General features: G+C 41.7%; 1 protein-coding gene and 1 long non-coding RNA gene across 8 annotated transcripts in view; one reads left to right on the forward strand and one right to left on the reverse strand.

The window, feature by feature from the left end:
* Positions 1-1,857: 1,857 nt before the first annotated feature.
* LOC147111731 (uncharacterized) lies at positions 1,858-21,467 on the forward strand. Of its 2 annotated transcripts, none has more exons than XR_015079737.1 (3): positions 1,858-7,136; positions 8,320-8,420; positions 19,331-21,467. It is a non-coding gene; the product is annotated as an uncharacterized LOC147111731 (long non-coding RNA). The 2 variants fall into 2 exon arrangements; XR_015079736.1 differs by lacking the exon at positions 1,858-7,136 and adding an exon at positions 7,156-7,782.
* The window catches only part of rev1 (REV1 DNA directed polymerase), a 151,409-nt gene continuing 138,136 nt past the window's right edge, over positions 11,684-24,956 (reverse strand). For 3 of the 6 annotated variants that reach the window (XM_085998919.1, XM_085998918.1, XM_085998920.1), the window contains 2 exons: positions 16,675-16,777; positions 11,684-12,108 (listed from right to left, as the gene is read on the reverse strand). In XM_085998919.1, coding sequence (XP_085855045.1) covers positions 11,997-12,108; positions 16,675-16,777 — 215 coding nt within the window. In that variant the 3' untranslated portion in view covers positions 11,684-11,996. Of the gene's footprint in view, positions 12,109-14,152; positions 14,297-16,674; positions 16,800-24,956 lie in introns of all 6 variants that reach the window. The other 3 variants (XR_015079735.1, XR_015079733.1, XR_015079734.1) reach the window with 3 other exon arrangements.

Genomic DNA, 24,956 nt, shown 5'->3' on the forward strand with positions numbered 1-24,956 from the left:
TTTTGGGTGGAAATTCTCCCTGATGCCCTGATATTTTCCACAAGCTGTGAGGAAATGCATCTCTGTCTCCACCACTCCCTGACTGCAGTGAGAGCATATCCTGTCCTCTCTTGGCAGCCGGGTCTGCCTTTTTCGATGGCCAGGCTATGTTCACTAAGTCTGTACATTGTCAAGGTTTTTCTCCATTTGCTATCCTTTACCATGGTCAGGTATTCGGCCATGTTGTATTGTCTGTTTAGGGCCAAGTAGCAATTGAGTTTGTTTTGGGTTTTTGTTGTTTCTGCCCAATATGAAGATATTTTTCCTTTTGCTTAGTGACAATTGTGTTGGGTCGAGTTCTCTGTGCTACGATGTCACTGTCCTGGGGCTGGGTTTTGTTACTAGTGTTAGTAGTTACTTCACTGAGTCCCAGGATCAGTTGACTGAGGGTATTCTTCTTTATCAAATCAAATCAAAATCAAATCAAATCAACTTTTATTGTCATTGTTAGTGCACAAGTGCAGTACAACGAAATGTAGGCTTGCGGCTCCCGAGAGTGTACATTTAGATTAAGACATTTAAACATTCAACATACATTTGGCTTGTAGTACATTAACATAAACATAACCATAATAAAGTGCATTGGCAGATGTGCAGGCTTTAGAGTTTATTTGTGGAGGGGGCGGGAGAGTTCAGTAGGATGACAGCCCTGGGAAAGAAGCTGTTCCTCTCTTGGCATTTCAGGGCTTCGTAATGATAGCAGTGGGGGTTGCTCATTTTTAGGTGTTTCCAAAAATTTGGTGGCTCTTTTTTGGATAGTAATTATTAATGGATATTGGCCTAGTTCTGCCCTGCATGCATTGTTTACGGTTTTCCTTTGGGTCCGGAGGATACTTTTTTTTACAGAATTCTGCATGTAGGATCTCAATGGGGTGTTTGTCCCATTTTGCGAATTCTTGTTGTGTTAGCTCTTTCCCCCCCAGTCGCTCTCTTTCCCCCCAGTCGCTCTCTTTCCCCCCCAGTCGCTCTCTTTCCCCCCCCAGTCGCTCTCTTTCCCCCCCCAGTCGCTCTCTTTCCCCCCCCAGTCGCTCTCTTTCCCCCCCCAGTCGCTCTCTTTCCCCCCCAGTCGCTCTCTTTCCCCCCCAGTCGCTCTCTTTCCCCCCCAGTCGCTCTCTTTCCCCCCCAGTCGCTCTCTTTCCCCCCCAGTCGCTCTCTTTCCCCCCCCAGTCGCTCTCTTTCCCCCCCCAGTCGCTCTCTTTCCCCCCCAGTCGCTCTCTTTCCCCCCCAGTCGCTCTCTTTCCCCCCCCAGTCGCTCTCTTTCCCCCCCCGGTCGCTCTCTTTCCCCCCCCGGTCGCTCTCTTTCCCCCCCCGGTCGCTCTCTTTCCCCTCCCCCCCGGTCGCTCTCTTTCCCCCCCCCCCGGTCGCTCTCTTTCCCCCCCCCCCGGTCGCTCTCTTTCCCCCCCCCCCGGTCGCTCTCTTTCCCCCCCCCCCGGTCGCTCTCTTTCCCCCCCCCCGGTCGCTCTCTTTCCCCCCCCCCGGTCGCTCTCTTTCCCCCCCCCCCGGTCGCTCTCTTTCCCCCCCCCCCGGTCGCTCTCTTTCCCCCCCCCCCCCGGTCGCTCTCTTTCCCCCCCCCCCGGTCGCTCTCTTTCTCCCCCCCCCCCCGGTCGCTCTCTTTCCCCCCCCGGTCGCTCTCTTTCCCCCCCCCGGTCGCTCTCTTTCCCCCCCCCGGTCGCTCTCTTTCCCCCCCCCCCCGGTCGCTCTCTTTCCCCCCCCGGTCGCTCTCTTTCCCCCCCCCGGTCGCTCTCTTTCCCCCCCCCCCCCCCCCGTCGCTCTCTTTCCCCCCCCAGTCGCTCGATCTCTTTCCCTCTCTCTCCTTCCCACACAGACAGACAAACTCATTTTTTATATATCTACACCTACCCCTACCCTCGGCACCGCCAGGCACTCCAGCTACTGTGAATTAAAAGAATGGCCAGATTAGTTGCTGCAGTTCGAAAGGTTTCATTGTGCAAAACACTCCCCCCTCCTTCATGTTCCTTTCCTGGAGACATTAACTCCTTTATGGTATCTTTGAGCATCAGTCACCCCCTGGTATTTCTCTCAAGTGGCCATTCTTCATGTGTGAGACCAGGCAATGAATATTCTACTCTGGGCTGAGTTCAATCCTATCCTCACGTTAAGGCAACACATTTTCAGATTGGCTGCAGGATAGTGGTTACGAGTGGGAACTCTGGCTGACTTTCCTCTTTCTTATCCTAAAGGTGCTGAAACCAATTGTTGCCCTGAATTTATTGCATTGAATGTGTCCCAAATCATTGGCAAATATATTAACTTCGTCCAAAGATGGTGAATAGTGAACATTCGGGATGTGACTGTAGGTTCCATTTGCCCTCACTACTGCTTACAATTCCACTAGTTTTTGTGTTTCCCTTGTTGCTGCATCCAAATTTGAATAACGTGAGGTTTTGATCTAATCAAACGCTTTGGTGTTCCTTTTGTCTCCTTTATTTTCATTGCATCAGACTTGTTAAGTAAAAAGGCAATGGAACATTAGTTACCCAAGGCTTTGGATGTTATAACATTATGATCCTGGCATTTTATGTGATGGCACATTATAGAATGAAAGGCATGCATTTTGACATTTGGGACTATCTGTTATTTAGAAGTAGGAACAGTTGAAAGGTGTTGATGGACTCCTTCCACAACTTTCCCTTCTGCCAGCTTTATCAGAGTCGAACAGATTATGTCTATAGGCTGGACTCTCCTGCCTTTTCAACTGAGGGCGAATCACATAGATGTGATGAATTAAGATGGAATAAATGTGTTGACTTTAATTGCTAATTTGAGACAATATTATCTGTAATTTTAATTGATTTATGCCATCTTCTTTCACTGCTCTATCCTAATTTCTCTCCTGTTTTCTTTCCTCTTCTTCCATTTTTTCCCCCATCTTTTACTTAACGTTTTTTTATTCTATGTTTTTATATTTTATTTTTAATTTGATCAAAAATTTAGCATTTCAATTGACTGTCTGAAAACGATTTACAAATTCAATGGGAATGCTATAACGTCTGTGACGATCAATCATTTTCTTCCATGTCTGGAACAGCAATTTTTCTTATTAGAAGCTTAAAAAATAGGTTAGTGCCCCGAACATGTAATTGAATAGTAATAATGGATTCTACTTGTCTTACAACAGGGATCGATGATATTAAGAACTCTACCTATAGTCTTGCCCTTCAGATTGATCTACCTGTTATCTCTTTGTCCCTGTAAAGTCATTGGCGATATATTATTTTCCTTCTCCTTTATCTTTGGTTTCAACTTCTGAAGTTTTTTCCTCATGATTTATTTCCTTTCCCTCTATTTTCTTCATCTCACCCAATTGCCAGTTCTTTCCTATTTTGTCTTTGGGAGTATTTCTACACCCTAATTTTAAAGTACTGTATGTTGAGGCTGATGGGTTGGACATAAATTGTTTGAAGCCCTGTATAACAGCAGGATTTCCCTAGTAACTGTCAAATTCAATGGAGAATCATGATGTAATATTTTTGTCCTGTTCTCACCAGATTTCTTACTGTATTTACCCAGCCTTCGAATATTTTTGAAGATGTTTGCAGGTAATATGTTTCCTGAAGGCAGGACAATAGAAGATGCACATAGGAACGATAGTTACTTATCTGGTAGGATTGTCTTTATTCTTTGAACGAAAGCATCTTCTACATAACACCAGAAGTAAACTAGTTACCAATGGGGAGAATCACAGAAGAAACACCCTTAAAGACATTTTGAACATTGAAGTATCGGGTAAGTGTCTCTCCCACCTGTGTCATATAAATGGTCAATGCTCCTTCACATTGTCTGTTGCCCATGAGAAACAAAGCAATATGTATAAAAGTACTTGACCTGTACCAAGTCCATCCAAAGAAAGGTGATTTGGTACCAAAGTAGTGAGAAGGATCTTGGATTGATTGCTGGTGCCATTTCTGACCAGTATTAAGGTCCCAAATATCTGGAGTTCAAATAACCGATATTAAACTATAATGGAAGAAGTCAGTAGCCAAAATTGGTACTGGGAATATTTCCATTGGATCAGAATTGGGATAAGCACACAGAATAGATCTAAAGGTCAAAGTTTGTTTTCTCCAAATAAATCTCTGCTAGCTGTTGCGGAATAATGCTTTCAGGCTTTAATAAAAAGATTGCTTACAACTGTGGTTAGAGTGGTTTAGGACCATGATGAATTTTGGTTTCATCATGGTCCTAAACCATGAAGAAGAACAGTGATATAACACTGAGAATTATCATATCATAATCACTGATCCACAAAACCTCTATAAAGAGTTGTTTACACATGGTACAATGGGCTTATACTAGTGGTATGTGGAAGATGCAAACAATCATTTGCTTCTGTAATGGTTTTTTGTAGAAGTTCTATATTTTCTCAGATCTGGATTAAGTCTTTTTAGACCATTATTATTCAGATGTTGAATTTGTGTTAAATTTATAAATGCTACATGTTAATCATACCATGTGTTAACCATATATATGTTAATGTAGGGGCATTTCAAGTATTGTGTTAAAAGGTTGTTTTTGTTTGTACTGCTTGATTAAGGTCTTTTGGAAAATGAGGGTGGCAAATCTGATCTCTTGAGCAAAGTGTTCATATGTCAAGAAGTTTAGATTCTCATTTAAAATAGGGGCGCTGCCACTTAAAGTTCTTGCAAGGCTGAGCAGTAAGCAAACTGTAATTGTTAATCCTCCAACATTTCTTTATCTGAAAGCAGGACAGATGAGCTCACCATCTGGTTAGCTGTGGAGCACCCACTGCATTGCAAGAACTTAGGCGTACTTTGAATTGGATTACAGACAAGGGAGCAGCTAGAATAGGAATTCCTTACTGGTTTTCAAACTGAATCCATAACCTTAATTTAAAACTTCAATAAAGTGAGGTAAACACAACAAAGTAATAAATGATTAGGTATCTTTGCATTTTTCTAATTTTGACTGGTACGTTGCATGATTTTTTTTTAACCAATTCTTAGATTATTTACCAAGTAATTGCACTAAAAATACTCACCCAGACTTGGATACTTGCAGGATTGTGATTTAAAAAAAAATTAATTCACGGATTCTGGGCGTCGCTGGCAAGGCCAGCATTTATTGCCCATCCCTAATTGCCCTTGAGAAGGTGGTGGTGAGCCGCCTTCTTGAACCGCAGCAGTCCTTGTGAAGGTACTCCCACAGTACAGTTAGGTGTGGTGGGGGGGGAGATGTTCCAGGATTTTGACCCAGCGACGTTGAAGGAACGGCGATATATTTCCAAGTCAGGATGGTGTGTAACTTGGAGGGAAATTTGCAGATTATGGTGTTCCTGTGCGCCTGCTGCCCTTGTCCTTCTAGGTGGTAGAGGTTGCGTGTTTGGGAGGTGCTACAGAAGAAGCCTTGGCGAGTTGCTGCAATGCATCTTGTAGATGGTACACACTGCAGCCATGGTACGCCGGTGATGGAGGGAGTGAATGTTTAAGGTGGTGGTTGGGGTGCTAATCAAGTGGGCTGCTTTGGTCTGGATGGTGTCGAGCTTCCTGAGTGTTGTTGGAGCTGCACTCATCCAGGCAAGTGGAGAGTATTCTATCACACTCCTGACCTGTACCTTGTAGATGGTGGAAAGGCTTTAGGGAGTCGGGAGGTGAGTCACTCGCCACAGAATACCCAGCCTCTGACCCACGCTTGATGCCACAGTATTTATGTGGCTGGTCCAGCTAAGTTTCTGGTCAATGGTGACTCCCAGAATGTTGATGGTGGAGGATTTGGCGATGGTAATGCCGTTGAACGCCAAGGGAAGGTGGTTAGATGTTCGCTTTTTGGAGATAGTCATTAACTGGCACTTGCGTGGCACGAAGGTTACTTGCCACTTACTAGCTCAAGCCTGAATGTCATTCAGGTCTTGCTGCATGCGAGCATTGACTGCTTCATTTTCTGGAGTTGTGAATGGAACTGAACAGTGTAATCATCAGCGAACATCCTCAGTTCTGACCTTATGATGGAGGGAAGGTCATTAATGAAGCAGCTGAAGATGGTTGAGCCTAGGACACTGCCCTGAGGAACTCCTACAGTGCTGTCCTGGGGCTTAAATGATTGACCTCCAACAACCACCTTCCTTTGTGCTGGGTATGACTCCAGCCAGTGGAGAGTTTTCCCCCTGATTCCTATTGACTTCAATTTTATTAGGGCTCCTTGATGCCACACTCTGTCAAATGCTGCCTTGATGTCAAGGGCAGTCACTTTCACCTTACCTCTGGAATTCAGCTCTTTTGTCCATGTTTGGACCAAGGCTGTAATTAGGTCTGGAGCCGAGTGGTCCTGACAGAATCAAAACTAGGCAACAAGTTATTGGTAAGTGCTGCTTGATAGCACTGTCGACAACACCTTCCATCACTTTGATATTTTATGGTGTTGTCCACAATACAAGTGTTTTAGGGACACTTAGTTTAGAGTGTTTTTTTACAGTACACTTTGTTGAATGCATTTTCTACCAATTGTCAAAGACAAAACTTTCATAGTATTGGTCCACCAGAGATTTTGAATGAATAGACGTAACGATAAAGCTCAAGTTATTTATACCGAGAGGTGGTGTTTTTTGCCTTAATAATAAATATTTGATGCCCTGTATTAAAGTTTTAAAAGACAGGTGGACATAAAGAATCTAGCTTTTTAAAAAAAATAACATTTCATATGGCAGCATTGTGAATACTGTGAAATCTTTCAGAAAGCAGGTTGCTAACTGTAAAAAGAAACTGATGGACGTATACAGTCGAAATAAAATATAATTTTACTGCAACAAAGCAATGATGGGTCTGTATTTCATTCTATGCAAATCAATAAGTAAATGAAATGTTTATATCCAGAGAAAGCAAACAAACATGGTATCCATTTCACGTGGGAAGGCAAAATTTTGTTTACTAGTGCCAAAGCCATCAAACCTTGGCTTTGACGGGTATACAAATAAAACCATTTGTGATTGTCTTCATAAAAACACAATTACACGGAGCTAGAAGTTTCGCATTTTATCATCTGATCTGTTATAATCGTCATGTTGTAACAAAAGCTGCCGCATGGTGGAGTTTCTTCCCTTTTCATCGCCCATAAGGCAATGGGTTGGTAAATATTTTTCACTTTCCGTTGTACTAAGAAGTTTCCTTTTGTTGAAAGAATCAATGCTAGTTAGCTCTGACAGGAACATCTTTTAATGGGGCAGCTGCCCTTTTCCGGGTTGCAGATCCTGCCTTATCCTTAATACAGGATCACTAAAACTCCAGGATAGAAATTCTGACGGTGCTGTCTTGCCGTCGGGTGTGCTATGGGGCAGAACTGCTGTCAGCCCTGGCCATGATAATCGGCGGAGGCTGTGCCAGGGGGGCCATTGGGACTGAGAGAGGACCCCATCTGTCTGAGAAAAGATACCAGATCGGGTCAAAGGAAAAGTTTGGTGGTTCTTCCCCGAGGCCTGAGCGCTTAATCGGCCCCTGTGGATTGTTGCGCTTGTTGCACTCTGCTCTCGGCACCCGCCCAATTCAGCAGCAGCCGCGCCCCTTCCCGCCAGGGCCGCTTGTTGCTGAGCTTGGGTGGAGTCTGGAGCCGGTAGCTCTGGTTCCAATCCCATCCCATTCAAATGGGGCAAACTGATCGGCAGCTCCTGGAAAATACCCCACTGTGGCAGTTATTAAGCTACGTCTGTTTCATGTAAAGGTGAAATTCTCCTTCTAGGCATTCGGTAACATTGATGCGAGTGCTATATTACAGGTAAGATAGTGTCCCTGTCATAGCAAGAACTTGTGTGACATTTATAAAATTCTAGCCCCTGAGTTCACACATCAAAGGTTAGTCAGCCGGCCAGGCCCCGAACTCCCAAGCCGAGCAGGTCCCACAGCATCTGGTCAGACTCCCAGCCTCTAACCGCCAGCCAGTTAACCAGAGCCCAGACCTCGTTTTTATTGATCATCTGCCAGGTCCCGCATTAAAGAAAATCTAACTGGCCACCAAGTCATGGACTTTTCACTCTCATTTGCTATATTGTGGACGCTCATAGTCACGTAAGACAAAATTACCCATACATGTCCCTCAAATCTACTTCTCATTTCCCCCTGGACTTGAACTCCACCCCACCCCCTCCTCCCTAGGGACCATTTTCTCGCCCCACACTGCCTCCCTTCTTGTGACCCTAACTTTGGTGGTCCCAGGTATCAACACTTCCTACTTAGCCCCTGAACCCCTGGCAAAGAGGAATGTGTCCTATTGGTCTGGTTATCACATTCAACAGTGCCTCTACTTTTTCCACAGCCAAGTTCTCCTACTCCAGCATTATTCTATACTCATTTTGATGACAAATCATTTCCAATCTCATTTTGCTGCTCTCTTGATCCTCACCTCTAAACCTACAGGTGAGTAGTAAATGGATTTCCTTGCCTCCTTTCTGGTCCTTGTTTAGTTCCACTCATTTGTATGGTTGCATACCAACTCAAAAGAAGATACAAACTAGTTTGAAGAAGGGTCAAACCCGAAACGTCAACTCAAATTTCTCTCCACGGATGTTGCCTGACTTGCTGAGTTTTTCCAGCATTTTCTGTTGTTATTTCGGATTTCCAACATCTGCAGTATTTTGCTATCATACAAACTAGTTGCCTGATTGCAGGAACTATACTGATTGATTAGTTCAGGACACAAGCAAAATACTGCAGATGCTGGAAATACTCAGGTCAGGCAGCAGCTGTAGAGAAAGAAACAGAGTTAACGTTTCAGGCCGATGCCCCTTTGTCAGAACTGGAAAAAGATAGAGTTAGAGTAGGGGCAGGGAAAGGGAGGAAAGAAAAAAAGGGAAGGTCTATGATGGGATGGAAGGCAGGAGAGATTAAAAGAGATGGTAATGGGACAAGTTAAGAAACAAAAGATGACTCTAGATGAGGTGTAAATGGCAATGGCAGAATCGTCAACAGCTGCCATGAGAAAAAAAATAGAGGCCGAGGTTATAGTCTGAAATTGTTGAACTCGATGTTGAGTCCAGAAGACTGTAACGTGCCTAATCGAAAGATGAGGTGCTGTTCCTCAAGCTTACGTTGAAACCGTGGAAGAGGCCGAGGACAGAGTGGGAGTGGAGAATTAGGAAAGTGACAGGCAACCGGGTTATGCTTGCGGACTGAGCGGAGGTGTTCCGCAAAGCGGTCACCCAATCTGCGTTTGGTCTCCCCGATGTAGAGGAGACCACATCGTGAGCAGCGAATACAGTATACTAAATTGCAAGAAGGACAAGTAAATCGCTGTTTCACCTGGAAGGAGTGTTTGGGGCCCTGGACAGTGGGAAGTGAGGATTAGTTCAGGACTCCTGCACATTTATTGCAATGTATTTGTTGCAAGGCTTGGACAATGGCCAGCTGTGGAATTAAGTAACTTTTATGTCTATATTGAAAGTTAAAGATATTGTGCTTTTTGTAGTAATAGAACACAGTATTTGAATGTATTGTTGCAGCTAATGGAACATTTGTTTAGTACACAATTTTCTGTGGCATGGGGATTTAACAAACAGCTGTTTTAAAAAAAAATTCTATGTATTTTGGAATGGCTACAAATAACAAAAGTTGCTTCAGGAAAATCATCCACGAAGACGAGGAGAACACCTTGGATTAATTAAATGTCCCACAAAGCTTCACAGAGGTAGAGACACCAAGCAGTAATAGAATGAGGAAAGATAACTGAAAGCAAGGTTTAGAAGGCAGATTTTCAGGTGACTTTTGAAAATGGGGAAGATGCAACAAAGTGGAGAAGTTTAGGGGAAATTGTACCAGAGGGGGTCATGGTAACTGAAGACGTGAAATATGACATGACCTGAAACTGGATGTTAAATGTGTTATGGATGAAATTTCGTACTCACTCTTACTACACCCAGTTTGACTTGACAGGTATGCGCAGTACTACAAAATATTTAACAGAGGTGACTTTGTATTGTGAGCACGTTGGCTCATTTGTGCACAGGCACCAGGGAGCAGTGGACTATTGTTTGGCCCACAATTAGAGCCAATAAGATTGTAGGTTCAATGCCTGACCTGTGTTCAGTTAGCTGGTTCTAGCTAAAGGAAACAAAGGTGTGTTTTCAGTTTGTAAACTTATTTTTCTGGGATTTTTTCTTTAATTTCCAAATTGTTTTTGCTTATTCTCCTCCCAGTACATTTTTGGTGTTTTTTTTTTTTCATTTTTGTGTTTCTAGGACTTTGTTTAAAATTAAAGCTGAAAAATGAAATTACCATATTTCCTTTTTTGTATATAGTGATTTTTGATAATTATACCCAATGTATCTTGGAAATTAAGGAACAAAGTTCAATATTCATATTTCATAAACTGCCCTATTTCTTACAAGACTAATGGTGTACAAGCGAGGTTGAATTAAACCAACACAAGTCTGTTAAATTTTGATTATTCAGAAGTTCATAAAAGTATGTGTATAGACCAGGCTTAGTAATGTGGTAAAAATTACAATGTGTGTCAAGTAACCCTGTGTACTATGTTAATTTGAGCCTTGAATCCGTTTCAGATTTCCAGCATTTGTATTTTTTTTGTTTGTTTAATTCACTGCAACCTCTAGGAATGCCTGCCTTAAAGAAACTGTTGGCAATTGAAAGAGACAATGGAAATCATGACAAGTCCTGCTTTTGCAGCCATATCTCTTAGCACTTTCTCCAATCAAAATTTGTGAAATGAGTTGAAGTTTCACCTTTCCTCCTCCTATGCTTACTGATACTTTTGTGATATTCAGTGGTCCTCGAGCGCTGCTCTCAGCATTTCATCCACCCTCCCCACCACGTGCATGCATGCTCTTGACATCTCTGGTATCATTGGCTTACTTCATTTTGCAACGGTCCTCAGTTTCATGATGACATGACATTCGAAAGTATTAAATATATTTAGTACATGAATGAAATAAACCACTAGTAACACATACCCAATAGCCTCTTTACAGTCTTGTATTTATAATGTATTATTGCACACTTAATTAGAATCTACTAGATCTGGAATCAATGTAGCCGAGTTCTGCTTCGTAAGCTAATGGCAAGCAGCTTGAGCCATATACATCAGAAAGATCTCGGGTTCAATCGCCAGACTGCAGTTAACTGATCCTGGTTGCTGTGACGAGAGGAAAGTTGGCCAGTGTTCCTGCTCACTAGCAGCAACCTTTGCTAGAAGAGTACATGTGTATACATTGTCCAAAGACGGGATCAGGCTTGGCTACAACACTCCCTGCAATTAAATATCCTCCTGGTACTCAATTTGAGAGCTTGTGTGAATAATGACCACTTTGGCGCAGTACAGGAGTGGGCTTGGGATAAATGTACCCTAGTGAGGAGTAAACAACCCTAGGTGAGTGGAGTTTTAAAAAAAAAAAGAAAATGGGCAAGCTTTAAATTTGTTTGTTTCCAAACCAAGTTAATTGTCTCCCACCACTCAATTTTCAGCTTCATTTGTACCTATTCAGTGTTGACATACCATTAACAGGCAATTAAATTCTCGATATTATAGGCAAAATACTCCTCAGTCCATGGGCTGTAGGATTTACCCAGTAGTAACTTTCACTGATATTACTGCCAGAAATATTGCATCAACAGTAACTTGTTTGAAATGACAACATACTAAATATTAGATGAGAGTAGACTAAATGTTATAAATTCACAACAAACATTTTTTTATTAAATAGAAGTAAACACTAAAAAACAAACTTTATAAACAACAATTTTGTAAATACAATGTATTCTACATACATGGTACTTTTTACAACACAATTATTTACATGCAACTTCAACAAGAATTTGGCACAATTTTTGCCAAGAAAAAAAACTACAAAATGTTTTCATAAAAACACAATGTGTCTCTACCATGCAAATTTTAAGAGCTTCACAAAGGATTTATGGCACAAGAGGGGAGCTCCAGGCTCCAGTGTATTACAGATTTTAAAAATATCACTAGCGTTGTCTTTATGTAAATTTTAACGTGCTTCCATAGATTTGCTGCATTACAACTTGAACATTATCCAGAATGAAGTCAAAAGCCATGTTCCACAGGGAGTCTGCCGATTGCTGGATTAGCCTGTCAGAAAACAGCAAATACATTGCTCTCAACATTGTTAAAAAATAAGTATAATTTTGATTACATTACTCTTTAAATAATGGCTGAATATAAACACTTGTATACTATATGTTGATGCATCATTAAATAGACAAATCTGAAAAAAGATATTTTTGCCATCTGAATTTGGTGTATATATAAAAACTTACTGCAATACCTTTTTTCCTGTGCGTCAGTGACAAAATATTATTTACAAGGCAAAATACAACAAAAATAACACCTAACTAAAATGATCTGTGGAGAGAGAAGAATTAATGTTTCAGTTGCAGATCTGCACCCAAAATGTTAACTCCTTTATTGTCTGCATAGATACTGCCTGATGTGCTGAATGTTTCCAATACTGAAAAGTATTGAATATTTATCAGAAGCCAAGATTTTCTATCAAAACTATGCTAGTCTGGAATTACTTGTTTTTTCCATTTAGAAAAGAGGATTACAACATCACTAGTACCAGCAATCTATTGAGACAAAAGGGCAGAGCTCGTCAATACAGCACATGAAACTATGTAAAACCAAGCTCTATATGCAAGTGGCATTATCCATTGCCATTTCTGAATTGCACTGTTTTGCAGTGAAAACAGTTAATATCCCACATGGGACCAGATCTCTCTGGTATTTTTTATTATGCCACTGTGAAACATTTTTCTATGTTAAAGGTATTATACAAATGCAGGTGGTTGTTGTATTGAACACCAGCTATTCTAGTGGCTCACTGCCTGGGCAGAGATGCTGCTGGAGTTCCTTTTCATAACACTAGTAATTGAAAAATCTCTGACAGATTTCACCCATATCCATTTTATGCTCAGATAACAAAGTGTAAACAGTGCTTTTAAAAAAAACAAAAAACATTTTAGTCTATTGAGAAGCCACTGTGAAGGTCCAAGGCTCATCATACATCAGTAAGATTGAAAACTGTAAAAACGATGGGGTAGATCAGGAATTAAGATTATAGCCTGTATAATTTGGAATTTAAAAGGAACAAGAAATAAAAATTCAGAGGAGCACTAATCATAATTGTAGAAGGTGAGAGAGGGATCATACAAGCTTTTTCTTGTATCCTGTCCAGGAGCCTTCCCAGATATGGGAGCAGTATTCAAGGACTTGGGCTTTATAGTGAGTTGAGTTATTGAGGGGAAAAAGAAGTGTTTGGCATGAAAGAGAAAACCAAGCTTATTGGAGGAAGGTTTAGCAGTGCAGGAGCCATAAGCATCCCATTTGAAGCCAAGAATGCTGATAGATGGAGGAGGACCAAGGGTGGAGCCACCATAGGTAAAAAGTGGTAGCTGTTGGTTAGACATGAAGAAATGGTAACTCTAAGTGAAGAAACAAAATTCCAATGCCCCAAAGGGTATGGAGGACATCTTAATGTGGTTTAGGTGCTGCATGGAGGGCATTTGATCTAAAGGAAGTTGACAAATGTAGAGTGGAATAATCAGAAAAAGGGTTAGGTGAGTGGAGGTGGAAATCGATATTAAGGAGGAACGTAGTAGGTGAATGAACAAAGTGGGAGAAAGGGCAGAGCCTAGGCAACCCTTGAGTTTATGGGAGGAGAGTCGGGATGAGTCATTAACCACAGAACAGATATAGCGATTTGAAAGGAAACTAGATAATAAAGATAGCTTTGCTAGGAAGCTAGATAATGGCATTATTTAGAAGTGCATGATGCCACATGTCAAAGGCTTTGGAGCAGTTCAAGGCAATGATTCAGATAATCCATGCCTGGCTGTCAAAACACTTAATTGAGGTTTAAGATTTCAATTAAGTAATAAAGTAAGTTCCTAGAATAAGTCAGTAAAAATGTTCATCCCCAGGCAACCTGAGCAATTGAAGGCTGATTCTGAACCCTCCAGTGCCATTCTGTAATGGTCTAAGTGGCTGTGGCAATAATTCAGCAAATGAACTCGCCATTGATTTTAATGGAGGGTGGAGCTATAATAATTAGCTATTCCAGCAAATGTGGCAGCAAAATTATGGTGTGGCATACATAATGGCACAAGTCACTTACGCATAATTTCCTGGAATTTCTACACCATGACTATAACGGTGTACGCCGTAGATGCGCCATTACTATGGCACTTGTTTCCAGCAAATTCAAGGCCACAGGTTGAAGATAAATGGTGTACGAGAAGAGTAAGTTTGAAGGCACTCCCTTGAGGATGACAAATGTAATACTGTCAGCACCGAAGGAATACTTAGACTAAAAACCAGAGAATTGGATAGATCGAGCAAGAATAAAACTTGATGTTGGTACTGAAACAGAATGGGGGAAGATTTTCATTGTGATTAGCATTGGAGGAAAGAAAATGAACCAAAAAGGTCTACTTTCTCCTTAGGGGAGTTGCCAAATGTACCACCTGGATGAAAGAACAGTGGAAAGGAGGATTCAAAGAAATCATGAAAGACAGGTTTGCCAAGGAACCAAAATAATCAACCGCTGAAGAGACAGCAAAACAGCAGTTGAAATACTTTTTAAATAAAGTTACATTTAGAAGTTCTGACAGTGGATTTACAAATGTTACATGCAGTGATAAAGACAGCTGGGATACTTCAGACTGATCAAGATGCCATGTCCAATAGGAAGAATGCTTATGAAAAAAAGCAGAATAGCAGGCACTATTGAACCAAGATGCACCACCAGATATAATGGAATAGAGCAAGTTATTAAATCTTTCATCCCAAGTAGAATAACATCAATTACTTCACTGGCACTGATACAATGATCAGGAGAGTAAAAGTACCAATTGGATTGGGAAAAGCAGCAAAGAATTCTTGAAGACTGCACCTGATGGTCAGTTTGTAATGTAAACAAGTCAGGATTGTTTTACAAAGTATGGTTTGTTGCAGTGTGTCCTACAAGAAATATATATAATAGATGTCAAGGTAGCCTAAAGTTGAGATAGATACAGTATTGTTGGGATTGAATGTGAGGAAAAGGTCTATTAGATCAGCTTAATTACTGGGATGATTAGGGTTATCAATTAGCTAACTAATAATTTGTTCAAAGTCATTCATGAAAGGAAAAGACTGGATCTTAGTCACTCCCTGATGATTACCAACAATGATCACTGAAATCATCAGGCATGGTGATTTCAGCAGAAGAGAAGTTAAATATTTTATTTTGCTTGACAAAAACCTAAGTAGTTATGGAGAGTCATTAAAATTAGGTGACTTAAGCGAGGCAAGGATAATATTAGTCACAGGAGATCAACATCATGAGAGTCAAAAGGAGCTGAGGCAAGCAGCAGGGATATCACTAAACAAGCATGTACACCTCTGGATTGGAAATTGGAGTAGAAAATGTAAGAAGGAAATCTGAATGGAGGGAGGAGAGAGTCCAACAGGTGAAATGTGAGCTTTGGTGAAAAGCAATAAATTACTGGAGATGGCAATGGGCAGGATTGGGATTTTTAAGAGATGGCATAAATGTTGCAGAAGAGTAGAATAAAGAGGAAACAACAAATGCAGCAGGCATGGTTTTGGCTTACTTGAAATCAGAGGCCATTACAACACATGGCAGATGGCTTTTTAAACTTTTCAGTTCTAATTATAGTAAAGAAATACAGTAGGTGCCACAAACAAGACTATTTGTGAATCAAAAGAACAATTCAATGTGTGCCATCAACAGGAAAGAGCTACTCAGCAGTCCAGAAAGGGAATAACATTTGCTGTTAATAGATCAGTAATGTCAAGAACATGTTAAAGAGTGTGATGGGGTGACATCGTTGGTTAGCAGACTGGCCTTTTAAGTCTAGGACCCGGATTTGAATCCAGCCTAGAGTGAAGGGATGAAAACTCCGCTGTCTTTTGGCTCTGTCCAATGTGAAATGATGTAACCTAGATTTCAGTGGGTATGGGCTCACAACAAAACTGGGAGTGATTTGACTCTAAATTGCTAATGTCACTCAAAGGTCACAGGATGACTACTGTGGGAAAATGTCACATTGCTAAAGTACAATACAAGAGCAGCGTCAGAAGTTTGACACTGCAGCTAGCTTTACTATATATTTGACCTGCGAGTGCTTGAGGCAGACAATGGGTGCTTAAAATGGGAAAGTCTTCCCCATGCTAAATTCCTTCAATTTGATGAGCACAAAACCAAAAAGAAAATTGTAGGAAAGTCTTAAGAGACTGCGCCATTGACATTTTCTGGACCAACAACCTGGGCTTACTCCTGTGGTATGTAGAGGATGTGAATGAGGAAGAAAGTGCTTCTTATTAATGAAATCCATTATACATAAGAGCAAATTGAATTACATAGCCAGAAAACATTTAAATCTGGGGAATATCAAGATTTATAAAATCTAAACTTACATTCCTACCATATTCAACTACAATAAACTGTCAAGATTAATGCTATTGTCCTAGGAATATACAAAAATAATCAAAATTCTATGACAGTGGTTATAAAATGTTTTGCAAAGACAGGAAAGAAGTACGAGTCCAACAAAAAGTAGAAAATGAATTTTAAAGTTCTATTTGTTCTAAAAATTATAATAAACATAACATACATCTTGACAGATAAATTACCTTTTCATGTACTTAATAACGAGGTCTAATTTTTCCAGATCTTTTTCTTCAATGAGGTCAGTGCAATACTTTACAACCTGCAGAATGTCCTCTTCCACTGGCTCTGAACAAATACAAAAGATGCTCTGTAAGAAATTAGAGTGCCAAGAAAAACATCCATGTTCAATTACAATTTTTTATTTGAGGGGCATTGCACTCCATCTTACAATCTTCTCCAAAATACTATTTACAATACCCAGCAGCACACTAAATAGGAGACCATTCTAGCTGTTACTTCAAACAAAAAGGAAACAAAATTCGTGCCTTACGTTTTACCCCCAACTTCCACTAAAATGACATTTCTAGCATCCAAATCTAACTGATATCAAAAAGTTATGCCATGTAGTGGTACAACTTGAATCATCCCTAACATTCTAGTTCATCAGTCACACTGCCAGCCCACGGTCAGACATATTCAGAGTTGTAGGGGGAAAACAGCGAGCAAGGCATGACTGGTCACTCACATACACAATCCAGTGGCTCGTTCCTGTTTCTCCTTCAGTTGAGGAATGGTATATAAAGGAAAACTATGTAGAATCAGCAGTGTCTGAAAATGGCAAGGTGTACCGAATCTCAAATCCAGTTTTGCATTTTCCAATATTACACTAGACTCCATGACTTTAAGATATTAAAAAAAAGGTAATTTGGTGCACTAAATCTCCCATCATGGTATTCAATTGCATTTTGAATAACCTCGATGATTTTGCCGCTATTACTTTGCCAGGTAGATTATTTCAAGCATTTATCCCTATGAGCCAAGAGACTGTTCCTAATATCTGTTCCAAATTTACTTTGACTAATTTCTTGGACACTGAAGGGTTTACCTTATCTATACCACTTAATATCTTACATAGTTCAATGAGATCCCGCTCCCCCAAACCGGCTTTATATAAAGTCCTATGATAGTAATTCTGTTTGTAGTACTTAACTGAAGATCTGTTCTCCCTCAGTTAGGAAATCTGACCAGTAAAATTCAGTGAAGTTGCAAGAATTGCTCTGTGGTATTGGACTCTAAAATAGTCATAGCTCGTCAGACTGTTTTACTTTTCCTGGCAGATCTGAACGAATCATATCAAAGATGTGCATTTCACAACACTATACGGGAAACTTTGTGCTATCCGGAGGTGAGCTATCCGGCAATCTGGAGCCACCGGCAAAAATCAGCAGTCGTTTTTTATTCTTTTTGTTTGTTTTTTTTTGCTTGAACAGTCAAGCTGTGCAAGGTCTGTAGCTATAGCAACAGCTTCAGCTACAGAGCTTGCAGGCCACACCCGAGTGTTTAGAAGCTGTTGCTAAGCAACAGTGTTTGTTGTCAAATACAGAGATAAGAATCTCCGTATCTCTCAACATTAACTCTGGAGAGTACGGCAGTTTTGAGGCAACGGCAGCAGCTCGGTCCTGTGGGTGCCGGATAGCACAAAGTTTCCTGTATATTGATCAGAAATTAGATTATCTAAAGTTTTATTAAATTAAACATATTTACACCATCTAGCATTTCATGAATCTTCAATCTTACTGATACTGTGTGCTGCAGCACTAAAAATGTAGGTGCTGCAAAATCTACATTTGAGTTCTCAGGCTGCAGTAGTGTAAAAATCTTCAGTAACATAATTGTTTGAGAGTGCAGTCTGTTAGAGCGACATTCATCACCAGAGTGAGATGTAACCCATCCAATTTGTCAAAAGGCCAGAGTATCTTCTGCTCTTGAGATGAGGGACCAGCATTTCAGAATATAGAAGGAAGTTTCAGTTTGAAGAGCTTGTGTCTAGAACCAATAAGATAACTGCCACCATTAGTCCCAAACAATGTTAACAATGTTCCATTGGAATTTTTTATTTCACAGTCCTTCATATGTCTTCCATTCTGAGATTTCGGTCTTAGAAGTTCTGAAGTGAACTAGCAAATGAAGGGCAGATTCTGTAAAGGCTCCAGTTGGGATATTTCCTTCGGTGATTGAAAAATCTTTTGGATTTAGTGGGCTAAAGCTCTTTCAAACTTGAGCACAAATCCAAATGAGTCCGACACCCAAGTAAGGACAACATGTAGGTGCGGCATACAAAACAAGCCTAGAAACATTGAACATTTATGAAAAACTTTAGGTGCCAAAACCAAGTACTTCATACTTGTAGCTTATTTCTTTCACAATAAACCTCAAATATTTTTATTGTGAGGTGCTTTATGATGTGAAGGCCATAACCGCTGGCAATCTTCCAGAGCCAAATGTGAACTTATTTTTAGATAAATGAGCCTGAAATACAGAATGGGTAAATGCCTAAAAAATTCCAACTTCAGGAGTGTCAAAAGTAAGCAATTTTTCAATATACCCCACTGGAAATGTAGAGTGCCCTTTAATGGGACCTGTACTGCCCTGGCAACAGACTGAATCAGTCATCTGCTGGTGTATACATTTTGTCAAGTACACTTGGTACACATCTATCCTCATTTGTAAGACATTCTGGAAGTATATTCATTTAAAAACATAACTTAACTTGGCTGGATGGCATTCTCAAAAAACATGCTTATTTGAATTGGTTTGCAAACAAAGTCACTACTAACCATAAATTGAGTGATTCATATTTTCCAAAGTTAATGTGATTTTTTTCTTTTATTGAGGAAGCTCAGAAGAGGGAAGGTGCATGGACAGATCAAATACAACTTCCACAAAGTGAGTGGTGACGGTTTAGACTGGATTGCCCAGGAAGGCGCTCAAGGCTGATAACATCAGTAATATTAAGAGGGTGTGAAAGGCATTTGATGAGAAAATCAACTTGAGGGATAAAGGTAATAAACGATGTATTCGGTTTTTGAATTTTGGGGCCAGCTAGATGGACAAAAATGGTCCTGTAAGTTTCTATGTACACTGGTGACCTCAATGAGCTCCGAATTCACATAGAACAATACAACACAGGAGGTCGTCATTTGGCCAATTGTGTCTTTGCCAGCTCAGTGAAAGAGCTATCCAATTAATCCCACTTCCCTGCTCTTTCCCCATAGCCCTGCAATTTTTTCCTGCAACATTCAGTAGATGTGGTTCTGGTGGTGGAAAAACTTTAATGATCTAATTAGGTCAAACAAGGTAGGCAAACCCACCATAACATTATATTAATGCTGTGTGCAAAACTTGCATGGAAGCTAGAGTTACCTCTTCCTCACTCAGTGTTATGGTACTTTGAATGCTTATGATATGCAGCAGGGTATACTCCACAGCAGTAACCTTTCCCTGCATCCTTAATCCAATTCCCTCCTTTCCATTTACTGTAGTTGCATGCTGCCTGTTGATATAATTATGCCCACTAGGGGCTACATGACATGGTTACACCTCTATGTCTTCCTCACAATTTCAGTTTCTTATTTCTTCTTTGTGTGGAGAAGACAAATATGTAATAAGAAACAAAGAATCTGCATGGAAGGAGGCCCTCCTCAACTCCGTCCTCTTACCCCATTTGCGGGGCAGCCCAGGAGATCCTTGGTGGAGGGGCCAATGGGGGAACAGGGCATTGGGAAGTAGAGTACCTGGCTCAGTTCAGGGTTTGTACTGGCCTCCTGCTCTTTTCTTCTCATCCGATTCACTCACTAGCACTACAGCATATACTGAAGCATAATTTCCTTGCACTCCTTTTGCTGAATGCATCATCTGGAAAAGGAAAGGTTCACAGTCTGACATAGGTCCCTCTTCTCTTTCTCCAAGTATGCCACAGGAAGCTCAGTCAGGTATCAGAGAAATACAGCAAATCAGCACCTCACAGCATGCAGCATCCTTCATCCCAAACTTCCAAAGCATCAACTCTGGGATTTAGAATCTGAGGTTTAGGACAGTGCACTGGGTGATGCAGAGTACAAGAAATTAAGACCATGTGGCAGAGGAGGAACAAGAAACTCCCGCCTGGAGAGCCAGCTCACATATCTCTTCGCGTTGATGATGGCACAGATATAGAACTCAGTGGATCTACTTTTAAAAAGGTGTTTGCTCAGCACAAATTGCTGCAGTCCTTAGACACTGTGCTAAGCAATCTTCAACAGCTGACAGCTAGTGTAGAGAAGTACATTATTAGCATGCACGCTGTGGTGATGCATGGAATCGAAACACTGCAGGCCACCATGCAGCATCTGGCAGGGACATTTGCAGCAGAGCCCCCCTGTGGCAGAGGTCAAAAGGGTAGCTTTGGAATCTTTTCTGAACACTCAGACTGCTGCCATAAGAGGCCTTGGGCTTTAATGTGCAACAGGCTCTCTTCCCTGACTTGGATAAGCTTGGCGGATGAATGGAAAGAGTCGTTGATGATATCTTCATTAATCTTACTGCTGCTATCAGGTCTGCTGTTCGTGCACGATGACAAAGTGCTCAGCAGCAGGAATATACATGGAATGGGTACAGATGACAGTGCTTTCTCTCAGGATGACAACACATCCAAGCCACGCTGCTCCTCCACCCAACCTCGGGTGACTGAACATTTGCCACAAAGCAGCCTGCAGCTGTGGAAGTGGCAGAGCTTGTGGCTAGGCTATCTTAAGCCCAGCTCAGAGAGATGGAAAGACAACTTAATCCTAAGAGTCTTTCTTGGATACACAGCCAGCCACTTCTCATACTCCTGCCACTAGATATGGTAGAATACAAGTGTCACACACACTCTCCAAGAGGAAATAAAAGGTAATGACGGAAAGGTGCATCCTCCACTTGGGCAATCTCACATGCCTGCTTGGAATTTCCTAGGGACACTCGTCCAATTTGTAGAAGGCAAACAAAACAAAAAAAATCTGTGGCAATAAATCATTTCAAGTCTCCTGACTTGATTCTTTTGCTTAAATATTGCAATTTTTTCCCTGATTTGGCAAAAAAAAATACAAAAACTGCAAAGAGTTGAGAAAAACAATGTAAAAGTATACATGGAACTTTCAGGATGTCCCTTTAAATAATTTAGCAATCCTGGACACCCAATGTATTTGGGCGAACGTAGGGAATAGTGTACCTCTGGTGTAAAGGGTGGGAAACTAGCATTGATGTTGAAACAACATAATTTCTGTTCCTTTATAATATTGCATCAAAGCTCCCTCCTCTTTCTGATGAGAGCTTCCTGTGCCTGAGTTACACCAACTGGAAATGCACACAGTGGTTGGGGATTGAGTTTAACTGTTTTCTTTTCATATATACACTGTTAGTCCCCAACTAGCTTATTCATGGTGTGCAACGGAGCTAAAAATCTGTCCCACACACCTCTAAATGTAGGATATATATATTCTCAATACATGGAATGTAATATTAGTCTGTATTTAGAGAAGGTAAGAATCACCTACAATGGTTTCTCTTCCTGCTCCCTCACCGTTACCTCTGGAGTCTCCCAAGGATCATCATTGGCCCCCTCCTATTTCTCATCTACATGCTGCCTCTTGCCTACATCATCCAAAAACACGTCAGGTTCCACACACCCAGCTCTACTTCACCACGCCCTCTCTACCCCTCCACTGGCTCTAAATTGTCAAACGGTTTGTCCGACATCCAGTACTAGATGAGCAGAAATTTCCTCCAACTAAATATTGGGAAGACCGAAGCCATTGTCTTTGGTCCCCGCCACAAACTATTCCCTAGCCACCGACTCCATCCCTCTCCCTGGCAACTGTCTGAGGCTGAACCAGATTGTTCGCAACCTTGGTGTCATATTTGACCACGAGATGAGCTTCTGACCACAAATCCGCGCCATCACTAAGACCGCCTACTTCTACCTCCGTATCATCCGACTCCGCCCCTGCATCGGCTCATCTGCTGCTGAAACCCTCATCTATGCCTTTGTTACCTCTAGACTTGACTATTCCAACGCACTCATGGAGAGTGGAAGATGGTCGAACTCCTATCTTTCACCATCCATACCTCTGCTGCCCGTATCCTAACCCGCACCAAGTCTCGCTCACCAGCACTAATGTTCCCTGTAAGTTGCACTTTGTTCTGCACGGCCGGTTTCTTTAAATGCACGGTATTTACAATGGAAAAGCCAGTGAGCAGCCTGCGCGGGTCCTTTTAGATTGCTGCGCGGCCAGGGAACATTGCCCATCACCCCCGCGCTCGCTGACCTACATTGGCTCCCAGTGAGCAATGCCTCGATTTTAATATTCTCATCCTTGTTTTCAAATCCCTCAATGGCCTCACCCCATCTTATCTCTGTAACCTCCTCTAGCACTACAACCCTCCGAGATATCTGTACTCCTCCAATTCTGGCCTCTAGCGCATTGTAATCACTGCACCACTGATGGCCGTGCCTTCAGCTGCCAAGGACCTAAGCTCTGGAATTCCCTCCCTAAACACCCCTGTCTCTGTACCTCGCTCTTCTCCTTTAAGACGCTCCTTAAAAGCTAGAGGAGCGAGTTGGGTAGGATTGATTGGGGAATGTCACTCAAAGGGTTGACGGTGGATAGGCAATGGCAAACATTCAAAGACCGAATGGATGAACTACAGAATTTGTTCATCCCAGTTTGGCATAAAAATAAAACAAAAAAGGTGACTCAACCATGGCTAACAAGGGAAATTAGGGATAGCGTAAGATCCAAGGAGAGGACATATAAATTGGCCAGAAAAAGCAATAATCCTGAGGATTGGGAGCAGTTTAGGATTCAACAAAGGAGGACAAAGGGATTAATTAAGAAAGGGAAAATAGAATATGAGAGTAAGCTTTCAGGGAACATAAAAACTGACTGTAAAAGCTTTTATAGATGTGTGAAGAGAAAAAGATTGGTGAAGTCAAGCATAGGTCCCTTGCAGTCAGAATCAGGGGAATTTATAATGGGGAACAAAGAAATGGCAGACCAATTAAATACATACTTTGGTTCTGTCTTCACAAAGGAGGACACAAATAACCTCCCAGAGATGCCGGGGAACATAGGGTCTGACGAAAGGGTGGAACTGAAAGAAATCAGTATTTGTAGGGAAATGGTGTTAGGAAAATTGATGGGACTGAAGGCCGATAAATCCCCAGGGCCTGATAATCTACATCCCAGGGTACTTAAGGAAGTGGCCCTAGAAATAGTAGATGCATTGCTGGTCATCTTCCAGAACTCAATAGACTCTGGAACAGTACCCATGGATTGGAGGGTAGCTAATGTTACCCCACTATTCAAAAAAGGTGGTAGAGAAAAAGCGGGGAATTATAGACCGGTGAGCCTGACATCGGTAGTGGGGAAAATGCTAGAGTCTATTATAAAAGATGTAATAGCAGAGCACTTGGAAAGCAGTGACAGGATCGGACAAAGTCAACATGGATTTACAAAAGGTAAATCATGCTTGACTAATCTACTGGAATTTTTTGAGGATGTAACTGGTAAAATAGATAAGGCAGAACCAGTGGATGTGGTGTATTTGGACTTTCAGAAGGCTTTCGATAAGGTCCCGCATAAGAGATTAGCGTGCAAAATTAAGGCACATGGGACTGGGGGCAAGGTATTGACTTGGATAGAGAACTGGTTGGTGGACAGAAAGCAAAGAGTTGAAATAAACGGGTCGTTTTCTGAGTGGCAGGCAGTGACTAGTGGGGTACCGCAAGGATCGGTCCTAGGACCCCAGCTGTTCACAACATATATTAATGATCTAGGCGAGGGAATTGGATGTAATATCTCCAAATTTGCAGACGACACAAAGCTGGGTGGGAGGGTATGCTGTGAGGAGGATGTCGTGAAACTCCAGTACGATTTGGACAGGTTGGGTGATTGGGCAGAAACATGGCAAATGCACTATAATGTGGATAAATGTGAGGTTATCCACTTTGGTGGCAAAAACAGGAAGGCAGATTATTATTTGAATGGCAATAGATTGGGAGAAGGGGAAGTGCAAAGAGACCTGGGTGTCCTTGTGCACCAGTCGCTGAAGGTAAGCATGCAGGTGCAGCAGACGGTTAAGAAGGCAAATGGTATGTTGGCCTTCGTAGCAAGAGGGTTCGAGTACAGGAACAAGGATGTCTTGCTGCAGTTGTACAGGGCCTTGGCGAGACCGCACCTTGAGTATTGTGTGCAGTTTTGGTCGCCTTATCTGAGGAAGGACGTTCTTGCCATGGAAGGAGTGCAGCGAAGATTCAGCAGGCTGATACCTGGGATGGCAGGAATGACGTATGAGGAGAGATTGTGTCGATTGGGCTTATACTCACTGGAGTTTAGAAGACTGAGAGGGGATCTCATCGAAACCTATAAAATTCTGTCAGGCCTGGACAGACTAGATGCAGGAAGGATGTTTCTGATGGCCGGGGAGTCCAGAACCAGGGGTCATA

Source organism: Somniosus microcephalus, chromosome 10 (genome assembly GCF_052327205.1).
Source record: "Somniosus microcephalus isolate GS21.2 chromosome 10, FLI_Smic_1.0, whole genome shotgun sequence".
Lineage (NCBI taxonomy): Eukaryota > Metazoa > Chordata > Chondrichthyes > Squaliformes > Somniosidae > Somniosus > Somniosus microcephalus.